The 26,198-nt window shown below is 40.0% G+C and overlaps 1 protein-coding gene across 6 annotated transcripts in view; it reads left to right on the top strand.

Annotated features, from left to right (window-relative positions):
- The window catches only part of LOC113037171 (rho-associated protein kinase 2-like), a 41,589-nt gene that overhangs the window by 12,236 nt on the left and 3,155 nt on the right, over positions 1 to 26,198 (top strand). Inside the window, exons 9-34 of one of the 6 annotated variants that reach the window (XR_003274596.1) lie at positions 1,926 to 2,085; positions 4,977 to 5,073; positions 5,167 to 5,246; positions 5,709 to 5,757; positions 5,853 to 5,988; positions 6,916 to 7,007; positions 7,224 to 7,470; positions 8,364 to 8,470; positions 8,580 to 8,739; positions 9,165 to 9,325; positions 10,669 to 10,853; positions 11,313 to 11,382; positions 11,554 to 11,657; positions 12,175 to 12,361; positions 12,783 to 12,876; positions 13,125 to 13,210; positions 13,460 to 13,648; positions 14,756 to 14,921; positions 15,095 to 15,322; positions 15,910 to 15,977; positions 16,077 to 16,165; positions 18,674 to 18,752; positions 18,875 to 19,139; positions 19,696 to 19,966; positions 20,729 to 20,820; positions 22,290 to 23,489. Coding sequence is in view for 5 of the 6 variants with exons in the window: in XM_026193932.1 (XP_026049717.1) it covers positions 1,926 to 2,085; positions 4,977 to 5,073; positions 5,167 to 5,246; positions 5,709 to 5,757; positions 5,853 to 5,988; positions 6,916 to 7,007; positions 7,224 to 7,470; positions 8,364 to 8,470; positions 8,580 to 8,739; positions 9,165 to 9,325; positions 10,669 to 10,853; positions 11,313 to 11,382; positions 11,554 to 11,657; positions 12,175 to 12,361; positions 12,783 to 12,876; positions 13,125 to 13,210; positions 13,460 to 13,648; positions 14,756 to 14,921; positions 15,095 to 15,322; positions 15,910 to 15,977; positions 16,077 to 16,165; positions 18,674 to 18,752; positions 18,875 to 19,139; positions 19,696 to 19,966; positions 24,407 to 24,482; positions 24,621 to 24,932 (3,758 nt within the window). In the remaining variant the exon portion in view is untranslated. Of the gene's footprint in view, positions 1 to 1,925; positions 2,086 to 4,976; positions 5,074 to 5,166; positions 5,247 to 5,708; positions 5,758 to 5,852; positions 5,989 to 6,915; positions 7,008 to 7,223; positions 7,471 to 8,363; positions 8,471 to 8,579; positions 8,740 to 9,164; positions 9,326 to 10,668; positions 10,854 to 11,312; positions 11,383 to 11,553; positions 11,658 to 12,174; positions 12,362 to 12,782; positions 12,877 to 13,124; positions 13,211 to 13,459; positions 13,649 to 14,755; positions 14,922 to 15,094; positions 15,323 to 15,909; positions 15,978 to 16,076; positions 16,166 to 18,673; positions 18,753 to 18,874; positions 19,140 to 19,695; positions 19,967 to 20,728; positions 20,821 to 21,335; positions 21,447 to 22,289; positions 23,490 to 24,406; positions 24,483 to 24,620; positions 25,039 to 26,198 lie in introns of those variants that run through there. The other 5 variants (XM_026193933.1, XM_026193932.1, XM_026193936.1 and 2 more) reach the window with 5 other exon arrangements.

A 26,198-nucleotide genomic window follows, 5' to 3' on the forward strand; every position in this document is an offset into this window, starting at 1 on the left:
TGTTTTTCTTTTTCACGGTTTGTTGCCGTTCCCATTGTTTTGCTTCTCTTATCATCTCCAGCCCATTCCTCTGCAGTTCTGTTTTGCTTCAGTCTGAGTTCGAATTTTATTTCCAGCTCCTGAGTCATTAAGCCTACTTGTATGGTACACATGCTCTCCATATGCTCGCCATTCATATCTGACAGTATATGACAGGGTGCTTTGCAGAGCAGGAGAGAAAATTATGCAGAATAATCAGCTACGTATGGGTACCAGTCTAAAATCATAAATTGGTGAGTGTACTGAACATATTGAAGTCCTGCACCACATGTGACTGGATAAAAGGAACACTATGTTGTAGCTTAAGGTGATAGATAGATAGATAGATAGATAGATAGATAGATAGATAGATAGATAATATAACAGAATTATTTACTCACAGGTGTATTAGGAAAAGAATAAAGAGAAAAAATCTTAGCTATTTAATACTATAATTGTTAAATCAGTACCAATGTTTGTACTTTAGTATATTTTTTCTTTTCTTTTTTTTAAATTTAGGTTTAGACTGTTTGTATCAGGAAGGACAAAAGAAACAAGAAGGAGAAAAAAATAAGAAAGGGATATATTAGAAGTATGAGCTGGACCTCTGTGTCTGTACGTAAGTACATTCAGACTCTTTTTCGTTGCCTCGCCCTGTCTCAGCCTCACCTGGCTCCGATTAAGGCAGAACTTCTGATCACAGCCTGGCAATCTGGAACACGAAACCATTGCTCTGCTGCTCGCCTCTCTTCATGTTTGCATGTGCACGCTCATGCAACCACTCCAAACACGACCTTGCTTCCATTGTGAAGTCCCGCTGAGCTGCACATCCCTCTCGGCCCTTTGTGTCTAAGGGTGATATTACTTCCCGCAGCGTCTGGGCCCTGATTTCGGCGCTTTATCGTTTGAGTTGTCTTCATGTTTATTAAGCACAGGGTTGAAGGCAACGAAACCAGCACCACGGGTCGTTGGATGGATGCTTGGCAGGATGAATGAATGAATGGATGGATGGATGCGACTGGAGGCAGCACCCCCCTTAGCGGCGGGTGGGGCAGGCTGTGCGGCCTGTGTGGACCGGTCTAATGAGAGGGGCGTCCCAGTTTGGAGGGTTGCTCCCGCTCTCTCACTCTCTCTGTGGCCGTGGCTGCCTGTCATTAGTCACCCGCTATCAGAGAGCATTCTGGGAAGTTATGCCACAAGGGCCTCCATTGAGCGCCCTGAGTCTCTTTCTGTCTCACCACATTTTGGCTTTTTTTTTTCTATCTCTTCTTTTTATTTCCCCCTCATTTGTTTCATCCCTGCGCTTGATTTCTCTCTGTGTTTTCTGCACCATCTTTGAGTCACATTTGTCACACTGGGGGCTGTCTTGACCCGCAGTAATAAGCTCTTTACTCAGAGCCAGAACTGCGCTGGCCTGAAGAACTTCATCCAAAATCGCTGCTTTTTTTTTTTTCTAATTAGGATCTATTTTTAGGCTCGAGGGCTTGCTTAGTTTTATCTGATTGGCCCTTTAACACATTTTTGTCTGCAGACTTTTAGAGTCAGTCTTGTGAAAAGAGAGCGCAAAAGGAACCTTCTCTCTTGGCATGGCTTGTGAAAGGTGCTGTGTATGGGGCACAAAGCAAGCACTGTACGGGAAAAGGAGTGGTGTCAGGCTCACGCCAACCTGCAGACTCCTAAAGTAACCAAAGCCAAAATGGACATGCATTTATTCAAATTGCTGAAAAAAAAAATTGTACTCAAATGTCTTTGATGTATTTTAATTTTAAATCCCCAAGCACAGGATTGTTTTCAGTCTGATTTTATGTAAAACAGCAGTTTTCTCTTTGCTTTAACCCTCCTGGTTTGCACCTCCTTCGTTCCCCTTTTTCGCTTCATGACTCTTTCCCTCTCTTCCTGTCTTCCAGCTGTGGCCCCAGTTGTGCCAGAGCTGAAAGGTGACATAGACACCAGTAACTTCGATGACATAGAGGTTGAGAAAGGAGATGTTGAGACCTTTCCTCCACCCAAAGCCTTTGTTGGCAACCAGCTACCATTTATTGGTTTCACCTACTTCAAGGAGGATCAGTAAGTGTTTGAATCTCATATTTTTATTTTACTTTAACTCTGCTTTTGTTCTTAAGTATTTGATATGTTCATGTTTGCGTTCCTTTTAGTTTTCCTTTCTTTTCTTTTTTATAAATTGAGATTTTTGTGCTACAAAGCTCAACGTGTGTAGATATTTTGCAACGGGCTTTTAGAACAACACTGTGCTTAAAATATGAGAGAAAAAGACAGCTTCACGCCCATGCCTCACCAGTCAGACACTGCAGGCCTGTTAAAACTCCACACTGCTGCCTTGTTCTGACAGCCTCTTTAACTGCCCTTGTCGCCTGTGATGAATCCTGCTTTGTAAACCCTGTTTTTGTTCAGCAAAAAATAGAATGAAACAACACTTGCAGGTTCAACCGCCGTTAAGGCAGCAATCACCCAAACAAAGCTATTGTGTTAAAAATGGAAGCGTTTATTGTTCAAGACATATTATCTGGATAAAATTCACTTTATAAATGGCTAAGGTCAAGTTGGTTGTGAAGATCAAAAACGCCCACAGTTTTCTAATCGTCATACATGAAACGCTGTGCTCACAATCCGTTTCAATAGATTAATTTATACCCTTTAAAGATCTGCCATAATCACACAAAGTCAAGTCTCAATAAGCAAAGAATCAAAAACAAAATAGAAACTTCACAAAATAACTCAACTTCAAAAGATAAAGAAACAAACCTGTCTTTATCACAGCTGCTCATCCACGCTTCTGGACCTAGTCAGTTAGATGAGCTTCAGGTTACCTTTTCTGTACCCGTAGGTACATTTGGTCTTCTGTACATGAGTCATCTATGCTCACATGCACATTTTCAAAATAAACCCAGACAGCAGGTATGCTGAATGCATTCTCCACCAGAATAAGATATCATTCTCTCTCTTTGCAACATCATTAGTGATCATTTTTCGTAGCGTTAACAACAGCTGAGCCAGTCATGTGCGTGGGAGACTGAGCCTTGAAATTTGTTCTGTGGTTAACCAGCCGGTGCCCCTTATCACCAGTCATTTTCTTGACCAACGTCGCTTCCATCTGGCTACACAACAGTGCAGCTATTCCCAAATACCACAGGAGCTGCTTCTGCAGTAAAACAGCTCAATTAAATGGCTCATGTGTTACAATCAGTGTTGGTCAAGTTACTTGAAAATAGTAGTTATTAATTACTGATTACTTTTCCAAGAAAGTAATCCTATTACTTTACTGATTACGTGTTTTTAAAAGTAATTAGTTACTTTATTACTTAGCATGATACACAACCTGAAAACATTATAAAGCAGACCTTTCAGCCCAATTTTATTTTTTCTGCATAATCCATCATATAAATTGAATCAAATGAAAAAGTCCCTTATTAAAAATTGTTTTATTAGTTTAAATCTTTTAACTTTATGCACATTGCATCAAGAAAAAATTAAATCTGAAGAAATTTGTTGAACATTTAAACCTATTTTCTACATATTCCTGCATATGTGTTCACACTCGCTCTTTCAAATAGTAAAACACGGCAAAAGACAAATAAAGTCAAAGATTTAATCTATTGTCACCTGTTTAGCAGGAGTGGGGCCGGTGGAGGTTTGTCCGGTGTCGCAGCGGTCATGTCAGTGGGGGGATCCGGGGGTTTCCCTGTGAATTTCACATTCCCGTGGCGGCTTGCTAGGTGCCTGCTCAGATTTAAAGTTTAATTTTTCTCTGTGGAAAAAAGTTTTCTTCCCACGCAGAGTGTACAGCGTACTCTAATGTTTTTGTCACTTTGTACAGATTAAAACTCAAAGTAATGTCAGTACTTCCAAGCTTTCGTACTCTCTCCCGCACTCCATATTATCCATTGTTTATCTACACACGTCTGTTGCTGCCACAGACGTCGCACGTTCATACGTCATGAGACACTCTCACAAACAAAATCACGGTTTAGTAACGCAGTAACGCAGCGTGCTTACGGGAAAGTAGCAGTAATCGAATTACTTTTTTGCAATAACAATCCCTTACTTTAATCTTTACTTGAAAAAAGGAATTGGATAGCACATTACTGCCCATCTCTGGTTACATTTAACCGAGGGGAGCTGAAAAGGTTTGAGCAGTAATGCTGTAGACTTAATTGAAAGCTATTTGTAAGCAGTATAAAATGATCAGGCTAATTATAATTCTTACATATTTCCAGAAAGGTTACAACAGCGGATGAATCTGCTTGTTTAATTTAGCAAAGATTTTATGCTGGATGCCCTTTCTGACAAAACCAGTTATCCAACCTCACGGCCGACACTAAGAGTACTCTAGCATGTGTCTCCTTCCGATCTTGATTTTTTTTTTTCTCATGTAAAAGGTGAATGCGTTGTATGTGAGTGCGTACTCGTACCTTCAGTCTAATTGCATATGAGTGTGTACCTTTTCTAAAATCACCCTTAATTTGTCTGTGTTGTTAAGCACAGGTATTTTTATTTTAAAAATTCACTCTGCAAAAACTGGTGTCATAAAAAGGCTTTACATAGTTAAGTTGTTATTCAGCCCCTGTGGCCGAGTCACTCAATAATTCCCACCACTACAAGCCCACCGAGATGGTTAACAGTTGGCAAAAAGTGCGTGGGTTGGAAGATTTCTGCCAAGACACCAAAAAGATCTCAACACTTTATTGCTTTTTCCACTGTGTATGGTTTCAGGATTAGGCTTATAGGTATCACTGTAAGTGCTTTCTAAGCTCTCTAATGTCACGTAACACTGGACAAAAAATGTCTTTTAATGGATCTGGTTGGGACAAAATGTATCTCGTGCTTGTAGAAATGTGGACCTGATGATGGTGTGTGATGCTGTCAGAGTTGGAAATCCACCTGACGTTGACTCAGTTACAAGCATTCATGGTTATTGACCGTCCATCTCTCGTTCTCAGGCTGCTAAAGGGAAGTAAAAGCAGTTCTGCAAAAGATTCAGAGGACTGTGAGGAAATCTCAGAGGACAAGGAGAATTGTTCAGACAATAAGAAAGAGGTAGTTTTCTGTTTTGTTTGTTTGGGGGGGAGAGGTGAAAATGAAAATCAAATAATGCTATTTTTGTATTTACTCATCTGTCAATTTGAGCAGCTGCAGAAAAAGGTTTCCCAACTGGAAGAGAAGCTCGACAATGAGATGCAGGCCAAAGATGAGCTGGAGCAAAAGTGCAGGTAAGATAAAACATATGATCCTGTTTGATAAGATAAGATAACCTTTATTAGTCCCACACGTTGGCAATTTGTTTTGTTACAGCAAAAAGTGGACAGTGCAAAGTTATATAGCAAAAATTAGCTATATGTTAATCAGCGTTCAGTCAGCTTATTAAATGTCTTGGTTAAAAGGTTTTTAAATTAGACATCACCAAAGGATAACTGGTTTCCCTGAAGAGTTTTTTTATATGGTGTGTCACTTCCTTCCAGATATATAGAAGTGTTTTGTAAAACAGGAAGTGACATCCCATCCTCAAAGCTGCTTTTAGAAATCCCAATATTAGGAGACGTTAAAGGAAATCCAAAAGCGGCAGAGAAAAAAAAAAAAAAAAAGCAAGAAGAATTTCAATGTATAAATACATTTTTGAAAAGACAATTTTTAACTAATTGTGAAAAATTTTAATCTTTTTTTCCACCACCCAGAAATGCTACCAACCGTTTAGACAAACTCGCCAAAGAATTAGACAAGGAGGTAAGAGCGGGTGCATTTCAACCATGTACCTGATGGGATAAAGAAGGTCAGAGTTTGTTTCCACTCGTACTGTGTGCGAATTCCTCTCTCATCAGATGAACAGCAGGCAGAAAGTCGAGGCCTCACTGAGGCAGCTGGAGAGAGAGAGAGCTCTGCTGCAGCACCAGAGTGCTGAGAATCTGCGCAAGGTGGAGATCGAAACTGACAGGAAACGCAGCCTGGAGAACGAGTGTGAGCACCTATGAACAAATGTAGAGTGCTGTGCAAAAGTCTTCAGCTGTCCTTCATTTCTTTACATTTTGCTTAAAAGGAGCTTCAAAGGAGGACTTCTTATTTTATTTAAAGTGATTTTGAGCAGTACTACAGAAGTTTTGAAGTTTGTTTTTTTTGTCGTTTCTTCTTCTTTTTTTTGTTCTTTTTTTTTTGCTCGTCTTCAGTCCAGTCCTTGTACCCGACCATTTGTTCATTTTGCTTTGTTTTTTCGTTTAAGCTACGTAACACTGGTTCTTTAAGCCTGATGATTCACAATCTTAAGTTGCCACTTTGTTACGAGCAGCCACAAAATCCAAAACGCATATGTTTTTCGTTTCTTTAGTTAAATCTATGAAAAATTCCAAATATAAAATGAATAAAATAATATTTCTGCACAAACAAAGTGCAAAGCAAAGAGCTTTTAACCAAAAACGTGATGCATCACAGCAACGAAAGGCAGCCAACATCCACAGAAGAATTTCTAACATCCTTCATAAGTCTTGAGAAATATTCCTGAAGACTACTTAAACTATAAGAAAGTTTGTCTAAGGGAGTTCAGGCTGCTTTGAAGAATAAAAGTCGTCACGCCGAGCACTGACTTTCAAGCTTGTTAGAAGTGTACAAACTGTACATGTTGCACCCATTTTCCTACTAAAATCTAAGGAGTTGCTCAAGATTATTGCACAGCACCAAATCTAAACATCAGATGTATAACTTGTGAAATATCTTTCCATAATTTTGGTTGTCATTTGATTTTATATTCGACTCAGGCAAGTCAAATTGTGTATTTATATGTCAGGCTCAGAAATATTCATAGTTGTGGATTGACAGTATTATAATATCGTATGGATGGATGAAATTTTTTATACTACACTAACTAAAAATGACTTTGTTTTTACTCATCAGTGAACAACCTGAGGGACCAGCTAGAGGATCTGAGGAAGAAGAACCAGAATTCACACATCTCAAATGAGAAGAACATCCAGCTGCAAAAACAAGTGAGGGAAGCTTTTTAAAGTCACCTAACATGGTGTTGTCTTTCTCTTATTTTCAATTTTCCGTATCACTGCACTTTTTTTTTTCTGTGTTTAATATGTGTTTTTATTCATGTTAATAAAAACATACCAAATTGGTAATCCCTAATTCTGAATGCCTTCAGCATAAAAACAATTTCATCTTCTCGTTATTTATTTTCCTTCCCTTAATATCCGTAGCTTGAGGACGTCAATGCTGTGCTTCAGGCTGAGCAAGAGGCTGTAGCGCGGTTAAAGAAGAGCCAGGCAGAGGTGCAGAAACAAGCCCAGAGCCTGGAGGTTAGCCTCGGGGAGATGCAGGAAAAGTGCAGCCAGCTTGAAAACAGCAAGATGGAGCTGGAGAAGCAGCTGAGGGGGCTGCAGGCCGAACTGGAGGAGGAGAGGAGAGGCCGCAACATGGGGACAGAAACTATTAATGACCTACAGGGTGAGACGTGGCTCTCTATTACACTCTGACAGCAAGAGGTATTAACATAGTCGTAAACAGATTTAAAGGTTATGTGAGTTCTGTTTGGACTCTCTTGTTGGTAGCCAGTTGTAGGTAAACTACAGCCTTCATTAGCAATGTTCAGAAGTAAAATTATGTTAAGCTATAGTTAATCTTTTTTTCAGCAGTTACCTCATCATCAAGCTTTGATTTGTTTTGTCAGATAGTTAAAGGTCATCGAATGAATACATCTGCAGTGAAATACTGATTTACTCACCCTAACCACAGGTAATCAGTGTGATCTTTATACTCCCTAAAAGTGGCTGCAGTAAACAGCAGGAAAAAAAGATGTTATGCAAGTTGGAGTTGAAGGCTCAACATTAGATGTGAATCACTTTTCTGGATCGGGCACTGGGAAATGTCTGATCATAGGTGGAAACATCTGCTCAAAAGCCTGAGAGTGAAGCAAGTGGCCGTAAAAGCCAAAGGAAAACCCAAGCCAGAACCTTTTGTGGAAACTTAAGCATGCTCACTCCTGGCAGAGAGGCCACTGGCTGAGGTCAGAGGGGATGTACGTAGACCACAGTGTTACCTGTTTGTTGTGATGCCTGATGATCCCCCCCACCCCATGTCAGAATCTCTGTGTGGGTGGAGTCAGGGAAAAGAAACACTGAGTGCAATGTTTTCTGCATATTTAAAGATGTATGTGGGCTGGGATATTATGTAATGTCTGAAGCTGAACAGTTCAGGCACAGTTTTTAATTTACGACACGTTTGGCTCAACACTGTCACATCGTATAGAGCCTCATTATGGTAGCATCTTGACAAATAAAAAGAATACATGTAATAAATGTTATTCATTCTTTTAAACAATTCCCATTGCTCCATTACAGGACGCATCTCAGGGCTGGAAGAAGAGGTGAAAGAAGTGAAGTCATCTCTTTCCAAGGTCCAGACTGAAAAAAAGGAGCTACAGGAGAAGCTCAGTGAGCTTGAGAAGGTTGTTTTTGATTACTCATTACAAATTTCCAAATTGAAGGGAGAAGTATTCCTCCTTTTGTTCATTAAATAAGACACTACGACTCCAATATCCATTTTTGACCCTTTAGAAAAAGAGCAACCAAGAGATCGACCTTACGTTCAAGCTGAAGTCCCTGCAGCAGAGTCTGGAGCAGGAGGAGGTAGAGCACAAGGCCACCAAAGCCAAGCTTGCTGATAAAAAGAAGACCGACCAATCCATAGAGGAGGCAAAGTCCGAGGCCTTAAAAGGTGAGTAAGTGGGAGGGAGGAAGAGGGAATGTTGATTGGAGAGTACTCTCAAATGTAAAAGTGATGGTTTACACCGTATTTAACTCACCTAACCAAAGTAAGGGATTGCCTTAAGCAAAAGCCAGTCATGAAAGGGAAAAGGTGACTTCTGCTGCTTTTAAAAGCTGTTGAAGAAACAAATGAAGGGTCGATTGATGTTAAACATTACTGACAAATAATTCTAGTTCATTCCCAGCAGGTTGACAGAAAACTCGGAACAGACTGATGTTTAGATTTGTTGCTGATTGTCCCTCTCATGCTAGTCCATTTAATTCATGCCACAAGCAAGTTTACTGAAAGACAGCAATGATCTGGCAATACTCCAGTGTCGAGTGCAGTGTAGATTGTCCTGCTGATGTCTTTCCTTGCGATTTCCTTCGGTTCAGAGATGGAGTGCACCCTGCAGGAGGAGCGCAGCTTGAAGGTGCAGGTGGAGGGAAAGCTGCTGCAGCTAAAAAAGGACTACTCCATGCTGGACTGTGATTACAAGCAGGCGGAGAACAAGCTGGATGAATTTCAGGCACAGAAGGAGAAACTTTCTGAAGAGGTTTGTCCCAAATGAAACATGAACGACAAAGTAGTAACTTTAGACATTGTTTTGAAGAAATGATCCTACATCAAATATTAAGAGTTTCAATGTTACCCATTTTAGCAATCTCTAAAACAACAACCTCACAACAGCGCTCATTTACTAACGGCGTGTACGCACAAATCTGTTCATGAATCGAGCTCACAAATCTTTCATACACAAATCAGTTTTAATATTTTTAGATCTGAAGGTTTTTTTTGGTTTTTTTGTAGCATGAACAAATTTACATGTATTTCTGATCATGCATACAAACAAATGGCCTGGCTGTTCTAGGAGTTTTAATCATAAGTCTTTAAAATGAATACTGCTGCTACTACTACTACTTATCATTGTAACCCTTATTGTTATTAATAATATTATTGTTTGGTTTCTATTACTACCACACCACTTTTGGGTCATTATTTACAGTTTTCCAAGTCCATAAGCCCTAAAATCCTCAAAAAATAAAATAAAATACTAAATGGAAACGACTTCCATCATTTCTGGATATCATCACTTACACTGTCATTTCCTGGCACTAACCCAGATGCTATTTATTTATTTCTTCTTATTATTATCATTATCATTTAATATTTCAGGATTTAAACATTTTTTTCTAACTTGTGTCACAGCGAGCATCTCAAAACCTTTTACTAAACCTGAAGTTTTCTTTCCCACTTTTCATAAATCCAACAGTACTTTTTCGCACACTTGTTAAAATTAAAGTAAATTAGGGTGTTTACCTAATCCACTCAGCAATGGATTAGGTAAACTAATCCATTGCTGTGGAAAAACAAAGCAAACCTGAACAGAATAGATAAAAGTCAACAAAGTAGCAAATGAAGGAGAAAATCTGGTTCCATTGTGTGCAGTGATCATGACTACAACAAGGAAGGTGTGCCATGGAAAGAAATCGTGCCTTGCAATGCATTCAGTTGGTATTATCATCGTTACAGTATGTGTACTATGTATATAATAATCATCACACTGCTTGACGTAAACTTTCTAGACTGTTGAAATTTCACATTGTGATTTTACTCACTGAAGAAAAATTCATTTGGGGGTAAAATCATATTCTGCACCTGGTCATGGCTTTGACTGAACAAAAAAAACATTATCACAGACTTAATATCTACATTCTGTGGTGATGAATGAGGAAAGCTAGGTGGGTGACCAACGGCCTCTTGTAATGAGCATTTGATTTTATTTTCAAGCATTTTGTACAAAGTGGTGCTCACTTGTTCTGAAGCTATACCCTCTGTGTCTAACCAGCTACTAGTAGGATTAACCACTGCTTTGCATCCCTGCTTGTGTCTTTACAGGTGTTGCACCTGACCTCACGTCTGGAGGAGGAGATGCACAAGCGGAGTATGAGCCAGAGTGAACTGAAGATGCAAAACCAGCAGGTGTCTGTGCTCCAGTCTTCTGAGAAACAGCTCAAACAGGAACTCAACCAACTGTTAGACATGAAGCAGATGCTGGAGAAACAGAACCAGGAACTACGGAGGTCAGACACATGTCCATATCCTGCATACTTGTTCATTTTAATTTCAGTATATACTGCAGCTGCCCTTAGGAAGTATTTAATAGCACATACAGTCTTCATACTACTTTTGACACGTCTACATTGCAGAGGATTGTGCATCAAAATGCCCTGAAAAGCATGATGGCTCGCTTTATGCAGAATGCAACCACATGCAATTGCACAACTTGGTACTTTTAAAATACAGTGTACTCGAACATACTAAATCTTTTTCTGGCTAACTAAGTAGGTAGTATGAGTATTGGACTGCACCCATGATATCTAATGAGCATAATATGCATATACAAATATAGCAAGAGTATTAGTGACTTTTTAATGTTGTTGGCAAGTCTCATTCATTTCCTCTGATTTAAAGGCATTGCTTTGGCTCTGGTGTTCAGTTGGCCTGCAGCAATGACTGACAGATTTCTGGTCCTGTTTCAGGGAAAAGCAGGAGGCTGATGGCCAGCTGAAGGAACTGAAGGACCAACTGGAGGCACAGCACTGTTTCACAGTAACTCTTTCTTTTCTTTTCCTTTTTGTGCATGCTATCTGCAAACAGCAGTGACAGCCAAATCACTTCAGTTGTACATTTAAGTGAATTGGCTTTCCCTAGCTCCTCACACGTTTACTCTGTAAGTGTAATCTAAAAACTGATTGGGTCTACATGATTTCTTTATCAAAGACCCTTTACAAGACGCAGATCCGTGAGCTGACGGATGAGCGTGATGAGAAGAATAAGCTGTACGAAGAGGTGCAGCAGCAACTGGCAGAATACCAGGAAGAAAGGTAACTGTGGCTGTTGTGCTTTGATAAGCCGACTCTGCATTCAGTATAAAAACACTGTAAACACTTAATCACCAGATTAGTATGGAAATTGACATAAGCAGCAAAAAACGAACCAAAACTTGCAGTTTTTAAAGTGGCAGTTAAATATGTGTATCTCAACTCTACAAAATTCATTTTATCTGTACTTGAAGAATATAGCAGTCTTCTCACATTAGTGTCATTTCCCTTGTTCAAATTAATCTCAGCCAAACAGAAGGACACGACCTTTCACAGACTGAATGAAGCTGAACCAGATTAGCAGCTGTCCCAGATGCACTCGAGCCAAACATTATTGTGGACATATAATGCTTTCAAATTCAGCAGAGACAAAAAAGTCCCAGAAATATCAGTGCATGGTAGCACTACAGGCTGTTGATTTTTAGGTAATAACAGCAGGGATCTTCCTGTCTTTCTAGGATTTATACAGCTCTGGTAATTAATAAGATAATGGTAATTCATGCTCTCTTTCCCTCTGCAGGAAGTCACTGACAACCCGGCTGGAAGAAAGCTTGACCAAAGCAGACGCTGAGAAGTTGGCTCGTTCTGTCGTTGAGGACCAGTTCTCCAATCTGGAGAAAGAAAAGATCATGAAGGAGCTAGAGATCAGCGACATGATGATGAGGCACCAGCAGGAGCTCAGCGATAAGGAGGCCACCATCAGCTCGGTAAGATCGGCTCAAGTTTTGTTTGTTCGAGCCAAAAAATGTTTGTTAGCTGTTTGGATGAAGTCCCTGCCTGCTGTTGCTACATTTTTTTTGTAACTTATCACCTTCTCAGAAAATCTTGACACTTCTGTATACCACTGGTTGTAGCTAGAAACTCTGCAAGGTATCTTTAATGCCCTGGGAAATATTTAGTTATGTCAGTAGCAATTTACCCTCAAGACCATCATTTTTGCAACCACATAAACTATTAAGAACAATAAGAGTCACTAATGTTTGGCTTGGCTTTGTTCCCTTTTATTCATTCTGGAAAGCTCAAAGTACATTTTGTTTTGAAATGAGTTAAAGTATTCTTGTCACCTGACTGCTATGCAGAGTATCCACTGATAACATCGCCTCACCTCTGCTCTATCCACCTTCACAGCTGGAAGAGTCCAATCGTACGCTGACGGTGGATGTAGCCAACCTGGCCAGTGAGAAGGAAGAACTCAACAACCAGCTGAAAGAAATGCAACAAAGTGAGCGTCACTCTTCTGTAATGAGCAACCGATAAAACAAATTTCTATCAAGAAGTCATTTCCTCCAAGTTATAGAATGTGTGTTAAAAGTTGGCATTATTTACGCAGATAAAGATGTAAAATTGTCAGAAAAGTAGCCACTGTTGTGTTTATCGAAAAACTGAGTATTTGTCCTGTAAATTGTTAACCAAATTTCTGAAACATTGTGTTAAGAAACATGTATGAGTTTTGATTTGCTATTTTTATAGAACTCCAGAAAGCAAAAGATGAAGAGAACTATTTCAAAGAGTCCTTTGATAAGCAGCTGTGCAACGAAAGAACGCTAAAAATTCAGGTGTGTGTCTGGGTGCCTGCACAGGTCTGGAAAGTCTGCTACACTTTATTTTTTGCATGCTACTCTTGTGTCACATCAGTTGTTAAGAGTAATTTTCTGCTACAGGGTTGTGTTGAACTCTGGGTAAAAGTTACTGAAACATATAACATATTGCTGCAGGCTTTCCTGTTGAATTTACCAGGCTTGTATTTATCATAAATAGATCTCTGTAAAAGTATATATTACATGATTTATTTTTTTTTCTCTCAGGCTGTGAACAAACTGGCTGAGGTGATGAACAGGAGGGAGAAGGTGCGGGGAGGCCACCAAGGCACTGACACCGAGGTGCACAAGAAGGAGAAGGAGAACAGGAAACTGCAGCTGGAGCTGAAAGCAGAGAAGGAGAAATTCAGCACCGCCATCGTAAAATACCAGAACCAGCTGGCTGAAATGGAGGCGGTCAGTACGCCCACACTCCCAGAAAATAAATGCACGGCGTATAAGCAGATACATTTGCCAGAAAGAATCAGTGAGATACTGAGAGAGGCTGAATGTTGATTACCAATTAAAATTCTTACTGTAGAGAAGGAGACGGACAGACAGAGATACTGGGGGGGAAAAGACTTGGGATTTTCTAGAATTTCTCAATATTTAGTGTCAGCTAGAGATTTGGAGTGCTTTCTACAGGACCTGAGCTGAGAGTGCATAGAAGATGGATGAAGCTTTATTACTATCTATTGGTTTGTTTACTTTTGTTTAAAAGCCTCAATTTTTCTATTATTTCCCTCAGCATCTTGGTTTTTTGAAGCCAGAAATGGCCATATTTGAATGAAAAGTGTTTGAGGGTTGGTAGGGATGGCCAATTCATAGTGGTAAATTCCCAAATAATACTCGGTGGATCACAGACTTCTTGGACAGTTTTGTTTTTGTTTTTTTGTTCAGTTAACCACACACACGGAGACCAAAATATTTGGCTGATTAATTGCATTTAAAATGCTTCCAAGGCTACTGACAGCCCCAAACACAGACAAGAGCTCCATTTAGCGACTTTGTGAGCAGTACTGTCAATCAGTGTTGATGGGTATTGTCGGCGGCGGCATGGACACCCAACTTTGTGAATACAGTAAGTCAAGAACGAGGTGATGTAGGACTTTCAAATTGATATCTTAAGTGCATCCACTAGGAGGCTGAGGAGTAGCACTGGTGTCCATTAGTGTATTTATTTTAAAACTGTGGAAGTTTAACTACTAATCTCTAATCATCTTTATTTCTGCTGGAAAGTTGGGCACTTTCATTCTGCAGATGGGCTCTTTTCAAGTCAGCTTCAGGTGGCCATTCAAGGAATTGCAGCTTGATATGTTTTGGGTTTTTTTTTTTAACTTCATGTAAGATGCTATGAAATTGTATAGGGGAAAACATTTCTCCATGTAGATCAAACTGAAAAAATATGCACTTTATATTCTTGGAAGAAAATATCCATCGTTTCTGTGTTTCTAATTATTTCCCCAATATTCTGCATTAGAAGTGAGAAAGTGAGTTCAGCTAACAAGCTGTTTGTTTATTTAGCTGATGGCAGAAGAGAACCAGATGCGTCTAGATCTTCAGATGACGCTGGACAGTAAAGAGAGCGACATTGAGCAGCTGCGATCCCAGATCACATCCCTCAGCATTCACTCTCTGGACTCCACCAGCATCAGCAGTGGCAACGACTTGGATTTAGAAGGATACCCAGGTAGACCCTTCATCCTGCTGTCATCATCGCAAAGATTTTCTTTAACATTTATATTCAGGGTCCGAAAGCACTTCTTTATACCTTTCTTCCAGTCCTTTCTTTTTCCTCATTATGCCTCTTCCTTTTCATCCCTTTTATTTCACCTTAACTTCTCTCTTCATGGTCCGGTGCAGTGCGCATTACTCACTCTCACACCTCAGAATCAATGTCCTTCACCTACCAGCGCACACACAAATCCGTCTGCATCGACACTCGGCCAAACCTTCGCTCGGCTCACGCTCTCTTTGGCTCTGACTCTGAGGACGAAGAAGAGCATGATGGGCGTCAGGAGCGGGGCCAAACTCCCCTGGCCCTTACCTATGAACCGTCCTCTGAGCCTGAAACCGAACCTGAACCTAGAGGTGACCCTGCATGGCAGTTCAAAGCCAGGATGTGGATTGAAACTAAAGCAAAGCAAATTTTTTTGAAAGAGCTTTTTACAATATTTATCCATAAAATTATGGATGGGGGGTTCATTTTCTTCTCTAATTTGAGTGAGTTTGGAATAAAATAACTCCAAACCCTTGCCTAACACTGCGAACCTGTAGCTAATCCCTGTGTGTAGCTGTGCAAACACACACAGCTTGATGCAGCACGGCTTTGCTGAAATTTATTCCACTACAAAAGATTTGGAGAGTGAAGTTGTGTGTGGATTTCTACTAATAATTAAGTTACTTTCGTTCTTTTTATATCTCTACTATGCACTTGTTATGTTTTGGAATTGCAGTTTCTTAGAAATCTTGTAGTTCTCACGTAATAGTCTCAAACCAGAGAATAGGACATCCTGTGCCTTGCCCTTTTGTATTACTGAGGAAGAATTTCCTTTCTTCTTAAAGAAAGTGCCACCAAAGCATGAGACTGTCAATATTTGCTTTTAAGTGACTCGCACAATTAAAGGTTTTTGTGTTTTTGTATGTTAACACCTTCCTGTTTTTCCTCCACTCATTAGACTCCAGGCTGGAGGGCTGGATCTCACTTCCTTCCAAGAACACCAAGCGATTTGGTTGGGACAAAAAAGTAATGAATCCCCCAATATTTCTTGCATTTAAAAAAAATAATAATAATAATTTCCCCATATATTTTTATATTGTTTATTGTTTTCCATTTCCTTTACAGTATGTGGTCGTGAGCAGTAAGAAGATCCTGTTCTATAACAGCGAGGTGGATCGAGAGCAAGCTAACCCTTTCATGACCCTGGACCTTGAGTGAGTCATTAAAAGCACCTTTTAAACATGGAACACATTAGTAAATACAGTGGTCCCTCGTTTATCGCGGGATTAACGTTCTAAAAATAACCCGCGATTATTATAGATGTTTTAAGGCTGTAAAACCTTTTTCAAGCCAGGTCTAGAGTTCTAGATCATCATAACTGTAACCTTTGTCAAATCTCACACTTTGGGAGAGCAGCACCAATCATTGTTAGCCAATAGTGCTTTGCAATATCATACTAAAATAAATATCTGAATCCCAAATAACTGAGATCATCTAAAATATAACACTGAATTTGACTCAGAACATGTTTTTTTTCTTTTGTTTGTCCAAATTTAAAAAAATAAAAAATCATTTTACATTTTAAGTCACCATCTTTTCCATCAAATGCTCCACAGAGAGCATGGTGACTCACCGCAAAGTCAAAGCTATGCAGATTTTTGGTGGAAAATAATAGAAATGACCATAGAAAAAATCAGCTCAAATAAAGACCACAAAACTACACAGAGCAGGTGGAAGTCAACTGAAACTCAAAGGTTTGTGCTATCAGAGGGTTAAATGCCACAGTTACAACACATCTCTCAATACTGTCCTACTTTACAGTGGGGCAAAAAAGTATTTAGTCAGCCACCGATTGTGCAAGTTCCCCCACCTAAAATGATGACAGAGGTCAGTAATTTGCACCAGAGGTACACTTCAACTGTGAGAGACAGAATGTGGAAAAAAAAAATCCATGAATTCACATGGTAGGATTTGTAAAGAATTTATTCGTAAATCAGGGTGGAAAATAAGTATTTGGTCAATAACAAAAATACAACTCAATACTTTGTAACATAACCTTTGTTGGCAATAACAGAGGTCAAACGTTTACTATAGGTCTTTACCAGGTTTGCACACACAGTAGCTGGTATTTTGGCCCATTCCTCCATGCAGATCTTCTCGAGAGCAGTGATGTTTTGGGGCTGTCGCCGAGCAACACGGACTTTCAACTCCCGCCACAGATTTTCTATGGGGTTGAGGTCTGGAGACTGGCTAGGCCACTCCAGGACTTTCAAATGCTTCTTACGGAGCCACTCCTTTGTTGCCCGGGCGGTGTGTTTTGGATCATTGTCATGTTGGAGGACCCAGCCTCGTTTCATCTTCAAAGTTCTCACTGATGGAAGGAGGTTCTGGCTCAGAATCTCACGATACATGGCCCCATTCATTCTGTCCTTAACACGGATCAGTCGTCCTGTCCCCTTGGCAGAAAAACAGCTCCATAGCATGATGTTTCCACCCCCATGCTTCACAGTAGGTATGGTGTTCTTGGGATGCAACTCAGTATTCTTCTTCCTCCAAACACGACGAGTTGAGTTTAGACCAAAAAGTTCTACTTTGGTTTCATCTGACCACATGACATTCTCCCAATCCTCTGCTGTATCATCCATGTGCTCTCTGGCAAACTTCAGACGGGCCTGGACATGCACTGGCTTCAGCAGCGGAACACGTCTGGCACTGCGGGATTTGATTCCCTGCCGTTGTAGTGTGTTACTGATGGTGACCTTTGTTACTTTGGTCCCAGCTCTCTGCAGGTCATTCACCAGGTCCCCCCGTGTGGTTCTGGGATCTTTGCTCACCGTTCTCATGATCATTTTGACCCCACGGGATGAGATCTTGCGTGGAGCCCCAGATCGAGGGAGATTATCAGTGGTCTTGTACGTCTTCCATTTTCTGATGATTGCTCCCACAGTTGATTTTTTCACACCAAGCTGCTTGCCTATTGTAGATTCACTCTTCCCAGTCTGGTGCAGGTCTACAATACTTTTCCTGGTGTCCTTCGAAAACTCTTTGGTCTTGGCCATGGCGGAGTTTGGAGTCTGACTGTTTGAGGCTGTGGACAGGTGTCTTTTATACAGATGATGAGTTCAAACAGGTGCCATTCATACAGGTAACGAGTGGGGGACAGAAAAGCTTCTTACAGAAGACGTTACAGGTCTGTGAGAGCCAGAGATTTTCCATGTTTGAGGTGACCAAATACTTATTTTCCACCCTGATTTACAAATAAATTCTTTACAAATCCTACCATGTGGATTCATGGATTTTTTTTTCACATTCTGTCTCTCACAGTTGAAGTGTACCTCTGGTGCAAATTACTGACCTCTGTCATCATTTTAAGTGGGGGAACTTGCACAATCGGTGGCTGACTAAATACTTTTTTCCCCCACTGTATGCCTTGTCTGGAAGTTAAGGTAAAACTAAAAATGATGAATGTTGCCGGGTGTTGGATTCATCCTCTGGGAATAATCAATCTTTGCAATGGCAAACAGCAACATGGGAATAAGCTAAAGCCGTTGTAAACAATGGGATTTGATAATAATGCAAGACAATAAAAACAACCAAAACTGATCTGTTGTTGCATTTCAAGTCTTCTTTTCTTTAATAAATTTGAATCACTCTATATAAAGTAGGTTTCTCATACTGGGTGGGCATTAGACTTAATTTCTGCATCTCTCTCACTCTTTCAGTAAGCTGTTTCATGTCCGGCCTGTAACTCAGACTGATGTGTACCGTGCAGATGTCAGAGAAATTCCAAGGATTTTCCAGGTAATGAGTTGAGACTGTCCCTGTTTCCTTCTCTTTATTTTCTTGCTTTCACGGACCTTCAAGACAAAACTTCCTCTGTAACTTTAAGTTTTAACTGCATTTGCCGCCTTCTGTCTCTCCAGATCCTATATGACAATGAAGGTGAGAGCAAGCGTGAGCAGGATGCTGGAGCTGAACCCACAAACTCTGGTGATCGCGCCTCATACATCAGCCACAAGGGCCACGAGTTCATCGTCACCCTCTACCATTTCCCATCCAACTGTGAGGTCTGCACCCGGCCTTTGTGGAACGTCTTCAAGCCTCCACCAGCGCTCGAGTGTCGTCGCTGCCACACCAAGTTCCATAAAGACCACCTGGATAAAAAAGAAGTTATCATACCCTGCAAAGGTCAGCATGCTCACTCAGGATTTAACAGGAAACTTGATTTTTACGGTTGCACTAAAATTACCCAAGAATCTGTACATAGTACATGCATCTGGGTTCAAACACCTGGTTAACAAACAGCCCCAAAATATTAAAATGAATTGCTGTCACGATTCAAAATAAAGAAAACGCACAAAAACACAAGATTAGAATGGCACCATCATGTAATAGATTTATGTATACATCATAGACTTGATATTGGGGTGGGGGAGGTGGGTGGGTCCAAAGCTGTTCTTTCTTGTTCTCACACACATCAGGATATAATCCACCTCACACAGGCTGCCTGGGTGGAGTGCACAACACGCAGAAGACACTAGAGTGCAATCAGATATCACACAAAACTTAAATGGTTAAACCCATTTAATGTCCCATCTACTGCATCCAATATTCATTCTCACATGTCTACATGTCTAAAAAAGATCAAAGCTAAAGTGGATGTATGAAAAGCTGCAAAATCTAATCTTGGTCATAAAAAGGAAATATCTCTCTCTTAATCTTTTTTTTTAAATCTTATTAACAGTGAATTATGACATCTCCACGGCCAAAGAACTACTCCTCCTGACCAGCTCTCAGACGGAGCAGAAGCACTGGGTCAGTCACCTCCTTAAGCGCATCCCGAAACACCCGACACTGAGTCCTCCCCCTGTGGCACGCAATTCCCCTGAAAAAATACCCCATTCCTCTCCACAAGTATCCCCACGACCTTCGCCCAAGTCCTCTCCTCGCATGTCCCATCGAGGCGCTGTAAAGATCCAATCCACCCGGCAGCAACCGTCATCGGGGAAGCCAAGGTGAGAAACCCACAAAAACAAGTTTGGAAATGTTACTTTATTCTTAACTATAAGCTTTAATTTTACATACTGTATGGGGGTATCCCCTTCACAGTCATCTAGGAAAAATGTTTTCAGTTTTTATTATTATAATAATAAAACTGAGCATGTTTAAGAAACTTCACCAACATTGATGTTTTAAGAAACTAACAACAGAAGTATAAAAATGCAATTTGTTCAAATATTTATGCAATAAAAATAATATGAGCATTTGTAATTTAAATGAAATAAATATGCAGCAGATGCTGCTTGTTATTTTACTTGACTAATCTAGTGCTCATCAGGAGATCTTTTGTGTTTTGATTTGTGCTTTCTTGGCCTTATTCTCTTCTCACTTTCAATTGTCTGAACCTTTTCTGAGCTTTTGTTAGCATGAAAAATACCTTATTTTTTTCATGCAGGTAAATGCAGGTAAAGGTCTTAAACGCTGTTTCTTAACTACATTGTCTAGCTTCTGCATAGTTGAAACAAACCCAAAGCTCTGGCTGATGTACAATATTTTGCTTTAAACTGACTTCTGAACCTTCCCATCTGCATTAATGATGCAGCATTAATGCTCGCACACAGCACCTCACCGAGCATCAGCAGTGACTTAACTGAGTAGAAAATGGCATCAAACCTTTTGTGGGACTAATTAACTGTATCTGTCTTGTTTTATGAGAACATTAATGCAGTTAGTAGTTTCAACTTTCAGCCACACCCTAACTTGCTTTTGTCCTTCAGCACTGGCCCCATGCTCCGTATCATCCTCCACTGACCCCCGATCTCTTCACCTCTGACCCCACCATTTCTAACGTCTCTCATGCTGGGAGACTGTAAGTAGCATAGCTTGGTGACCCTCTCCACCTGCATCGCTGCCGTGCCTATTAACCCACTCTTCATAGAAGGCAGCGTAAAGTACCTGGTGAACCACTAACCATCCCACTGGTGCCCCCTTCTGACAGTGGCATGTGTTGTCTAGCATATTAACGCATCACTAAAGGCTGTCTGTTAAGGTACACAGCCATCTAGGTCATCATAGTCTAAGGAGCTTGGAAAGAAAAGCGTTTGGACTTCTTTAAGTTTCTTGAAGGCGTTTCGCCTCTCCCAATAGGACTCTCCCTTTTGAGAGTGTCCCTAAGGAAGGTCCTGATAGACACTTCCAATCGGGCTTAAAAATCTGGGCCTCACCACCAATTGCTCTTAAAACTGAAGAAGCTTCTCGGATGAGAGGCGAAATGTCTTCAAGAAACTAAAGAAGTCCGGACACTTTTCTTTCCAAACTCCATAGATCACTAAAGGCTCTTTGACCACTAAAGGCTCCTTGAACCCCTCATACTTGATGTTTCAGACTGTTTGAGTTTGACCTCAAAGACTGGAGTTGGGCATTGGATGATGACGATAATCATGATGATGATGATGATATGTTCTTCTGAAGAAAGTTAAAGAGGAGGGACAGAGGGTAACTGGACCTCTGCATGAGATGTGTGGCTTTAACGTATTGAGGCATGCTTTTGTGTGCTTTCCAAGTTTACAGCTAAATGCAACTCACCTCGCTGTTTAATCCCAAAGTTACAAAATGCTTCAGTTAATATCACCAAAAAATCAGAAATATTAGGGAAAATTCTGGTTCGACATGTTTGGAAGGAGTAAATCCATGAAATAATATAAAGTTTTTCTTTTAAGTCTTGCTTTTAAGATGACAAAAAGTGGCTAGTTAGCTTAGCTTTGCTTAACATGAACCTCAGATTATTTCTTTTGAATGTCAGTTAATGTGCAAATCAGCAATTCTCATAATTTGTGGGATCAATATTTATTAGTAGGTTATATTCAAGTGAGACGGGTGCTAGTTGTTTGTCCCTGTTTCTTTCCTTTATACTAATTGCTATAGTTAGCCTAACCCCTTTCACAGCAGCCATTTTGACATGAAATAGCAAGTAAACACAACTGTTGCTAATCACACTAATTGAGGCTCTTTAGCTTAAAAAGAATAGAAGTAAAGTGAGTAGCAACACGTGTTTTCCGGCTGTTATATGTCTACGAATGGGCGTCTTCCCTGTAATATTAAACCATTTCTTCTACTTCTATTTTTCTTTGGGCAAACATGCACACTAATAAATATAACTGTGTCTGCCTGCTTTTTTCCCTGCATCTACACTTTCATTGTGTGGTTACTGGGTAGCTTCCTTGTTTATTAGTCTATGTGTGGATTTTGTGTGGGCGTGCCTTTGAAGTCCTGCCATACTGTTGGTAGCATACCAGGTTTTTCTCATCTTCTTTTTTGTATTTTCCTCTATCTTCACAGTTAACCCTGGCTAATATTTTCATCCGTGTGGAGTAATGGTGGTCTGGAAGCGGTGCCTACGTGTGTTATGTTTTTTCAGAGAAGACTGTCAAAAAAAAAACAAACACAAAAAGCCCTAAAAAAACACTAATACAGACAGAAAACTGGCTGACGTCATGAGAAAAAGGATTTATTTTTTTGGTCATTTTAACAAAAGGAGAATCAGGACAGTCTTCCCATTACAGTGACTCATCCAGTGAAAAGATGCGACAATCTTCACGATTAAACTGCCCTTTTTTCTTTTTAATAATCATAATTATGACAAGACTTTATTTTCTTTTTCTCTTTGCGTTTGTAAAAAGATTACGCATGTGTTTGAACATTTGTATATACGATAAATATCTATATCTGTGTATCGTAGCACATAACGTGAAGCTAATAGTATATATGATTGTTTTGTTTCTATGACCACATCACACACTATATATGGTTGTCCTGTAAATGTATTAAAACGGTTTTATGGCTTCTTTTTGAGTTAAAAATGAGCCTTTATAAGTACATCTGTTATAACATGCGAGAGATCAATGTGAACTCAACTGAAACAATGTTGTTGTTTTTCTTGCGCTTCATGACAATTACTGATTGTTCATATATGTTTAAAATCCCATGTGTAGAATTTTTGGGGTGATACATTAAAAAAAATGTAAAAAATCAAGACTTAAGCATTTCAATTAGTGCCTCTGGTGATCGTATTTGTTTGTTGTGCATGCCTATTATTTACGTTTTTGAAATTTGTAGAGAGTGCATCTAAAGCATTGGCGATATACAGCCTCTGCCTGATCGGGTCTAAAAGGAAATGATTTATATCAATTAACGTGGTGTATGAAACAAAACATGGAAACAAGGGCTAGTACATGGTCTCTCAACCCATATCTAACATGTGACTGTTTTTGAGTTGTTAGTGTTAATATTAATGAAAAAGCAGTTTATTCTGTATCATATTGGTAAACAACAAAACAGTACCAAATAATTATGTTATGCTACAGCTATGAGTGTATTTAAAGTGACCATTTGTATTACACCAGTATAGGTGTCTCACTACAGTATGTGGTGGTGAGCAGTAAAAAGCTCCTGTTCTATAACACTGAGCTGGATCGAGAGAAAGCAAACCTTTTCATGACCCCGGACAATGAGTCAGTCATTAAAAGCAACGTTCAAAAATGTTGACTAAATGAGAAGTACTTTGTGTACCTCATGATGCAAAATACTGAACAAATGAAAATTAGCAAGGCTCAACGGGAAAAGCTTTGGAATCCGCAAATGGGTTTTAATTTCCATAGGTTTTACACAAAAACATTCACAATCCATCCAGTACAGTTTTACCAAATGCAACTTTGTCTAAAATGTAGAGCATTATCCCAAATTTTAATTGTTTCTACTTTTCAGACCTCAGCATTGCAGGAAATACCCTTTTTGTTTTTTTAAGGGTCCGCTTCTATCAACCAAAGCAGGTGAACCTGTCATCATCTTTTCCATCTTATGTATGGAGCATGAAGAGTTATAGCAAAGTCAAAGCTGTGCAGGTTTTGGTGGAATATAATAGAAACGGCTGTAGATAAAATCTGCTGCAATAAAGGCCATGAAACTGCTTATAACTGCACAAAGTCATTGGAAGATGAGTAATTTTTCACTTTCCCACAGGATAGAATATGATGTGTCCATCTATGTATATGCACATTTTCCTCCTGTAACCCAAGAGTTACGCAACAGTTACTTGAATAGAAATATGATATGAACGCATGAATGTAAGTTGCTCTTATATTTGTTGTAAAAGGAATCTGGGAAAATTACATCCATATAAAATGTTTTGTCCTTCAATTCATTCAAAATGTTAACCTTTCTCTAACATTTACTTCTGATTACTCTCATCTAGGAACTGTTTGGAAATTTTTGGTTTTAGTTAATCATGTTGAAAAAATTTATGATTCAGTTGGTAATGAAATAAATAATCTCAACTGGCTTGATTTGCCAATTAATGGCATTTTCTTTACAATATTTTTAAATCATTCTATACCTAAAGTAAATATCTTGCTAGGCTAGCACTAGACTTAACTTCTCCATCTCTCTCCCTGTTTCAGTAAGCTGGTTCGTGTCAGATCTATAAGTCAAAGTGATGTGTACCGTGCAGATGCCAGAGAAATTCCAAAGATAAAGGTAATGAGTTGGGACCATCAATGCTTTCCTTTCTGTCATAGACTTTCAAGACTCATCAGCTATCCAATCTTCAGTTTACCCATCTGCTTCAAGTAAATCGTAAGTGTTGCATTTGCCTTCTTGTCTCCCCTGATCCAGTATAACAGTGAAGACGACATCAGGCGTGAACAGGACACTCCATTGGAACCTGTGCCGCATGGCGATCGCGGCTCCTACATCAACCACAGGGGCCATGAGTTTATCCTCGCACTCTATCATTTTCCATCCAGCTGTGAGGTCTGCAGCCGGCCTTTGTGGGACTTATTTAAGCCTCCGCCAGCGCTCGAATGCCGCTGCTGCCGCACCAAGTTCCACAAGGACCACCTGGATAAAAAAGAGAACGTTATTGTACCCTGCAAAGGTCAGCGTGCTCACTCAGGACTACAGGGAGAGCTTAACTTAAACAAATAAAGATTCCTCTGGGGTTTTTGAGTGATTTTTATGTACAACCTGAATTCCAAAAAAGTTGGGATGCTGAGTAAAATGTCAATAAAGACAGGATGCAATGATCTGCAAATCTCATGAGCCGATATTTTATTTACAATATAACAGAGAAAGTATATCAGATGTTTAAAATGAGGAATGTACTTTTTTTTAAGTTCATTTGATGGCAGAAATGGGTCTAAAAAAATCTTTGGATTGGAACATCTTTACAACTGTGTACCATCTCTTCTTTTAACAATAGTCTATAAATGTGGGAACTGAGATGCTGGACTTTTGGGAGAGGAATGTTGTCCCATTCTTGTCTCATTTAAAATTCTAGCTGCTCAAAAGTCCTATGTCTTCTTTTTTTATGTTTCATGATGTGCCAAATTTCCATTTGTTGGCTTGAACTGTAGTGTCTCGCTGAAATATGTGAGGCATCCTGAAAACGACGCCTTCTGGATGGGTATACAGTGGGGCAAAAAAGTATTTAGTCAGCCACCGATTGTGCAAGTTCCCCCACTTAAAATGATGACAGAGGTCAGTAATTTGCACCAGAGGTACACTTCAACTGTGAGAGACAGAATGTGAAAAAAAAAATCCATGAATCCACATGGTAGGATTTGTAAAGAATTTATTCGTAAATCAGGGTGGAAAATAAGTATTTGGTCACCTCAAACAAGGAAAATCTCTGGCTCTCACAGACCTGTAACGTCTTCCGTAAGAAGCTTTTCTGTCCCCCACTCGTTACCTGTATGAATGGCACCTGTTTGAACGCATCATCTGTATAAAAGACACCTGTCCACAGCCTCAAACAGTCAGACTCCAAACTCCGCCATGGCCAAGACCAAAGAGCTTTCGAAGGACACCAGGAAAAGTATTGTAGACCTGCACCAGACTGGGAAGAGTGAATCTACAATAGGCAAGCAGCTTGGTGTGAAAAAATCAACTGTGGGAGCAATCATCAGAAAATGGAAGACATACAAGACCACTGATAATCTCCCTCGATCTGGGGCTCCACGCAAGATCTCATCCCGTGGGGTCAAAATGATCATGAGAACGGTGAGCAAAGATCCCAGAACCACACGGGGGGACCTGGTGAATGACCTGCAGAGAGCTGGGACCAAAGTAACAAAGGTCACCATCAGTAACACACTACAACGGCAGGGAATCAAATCCCGCAGTGCCAGACGTGTTCCGCTGCTGAAGCCAGTGCATGTCCAGGCCCGTCTGAAGTTTGCCAGAGAGCACATG

This window comes from Astatotilapia calliptera, chromosome 15, assembly GCF_900246225.1.
Source record: "Astatotilapia calliptera chromosome 15, fAstCal1.2, whole genome shotgun sequence".
NCBI lineage: Eukaryota > Metazoa > Chordata > Actinopteri > Cichliformes > Cichlidae > Astatotilapia > Astatotilapia calliptera.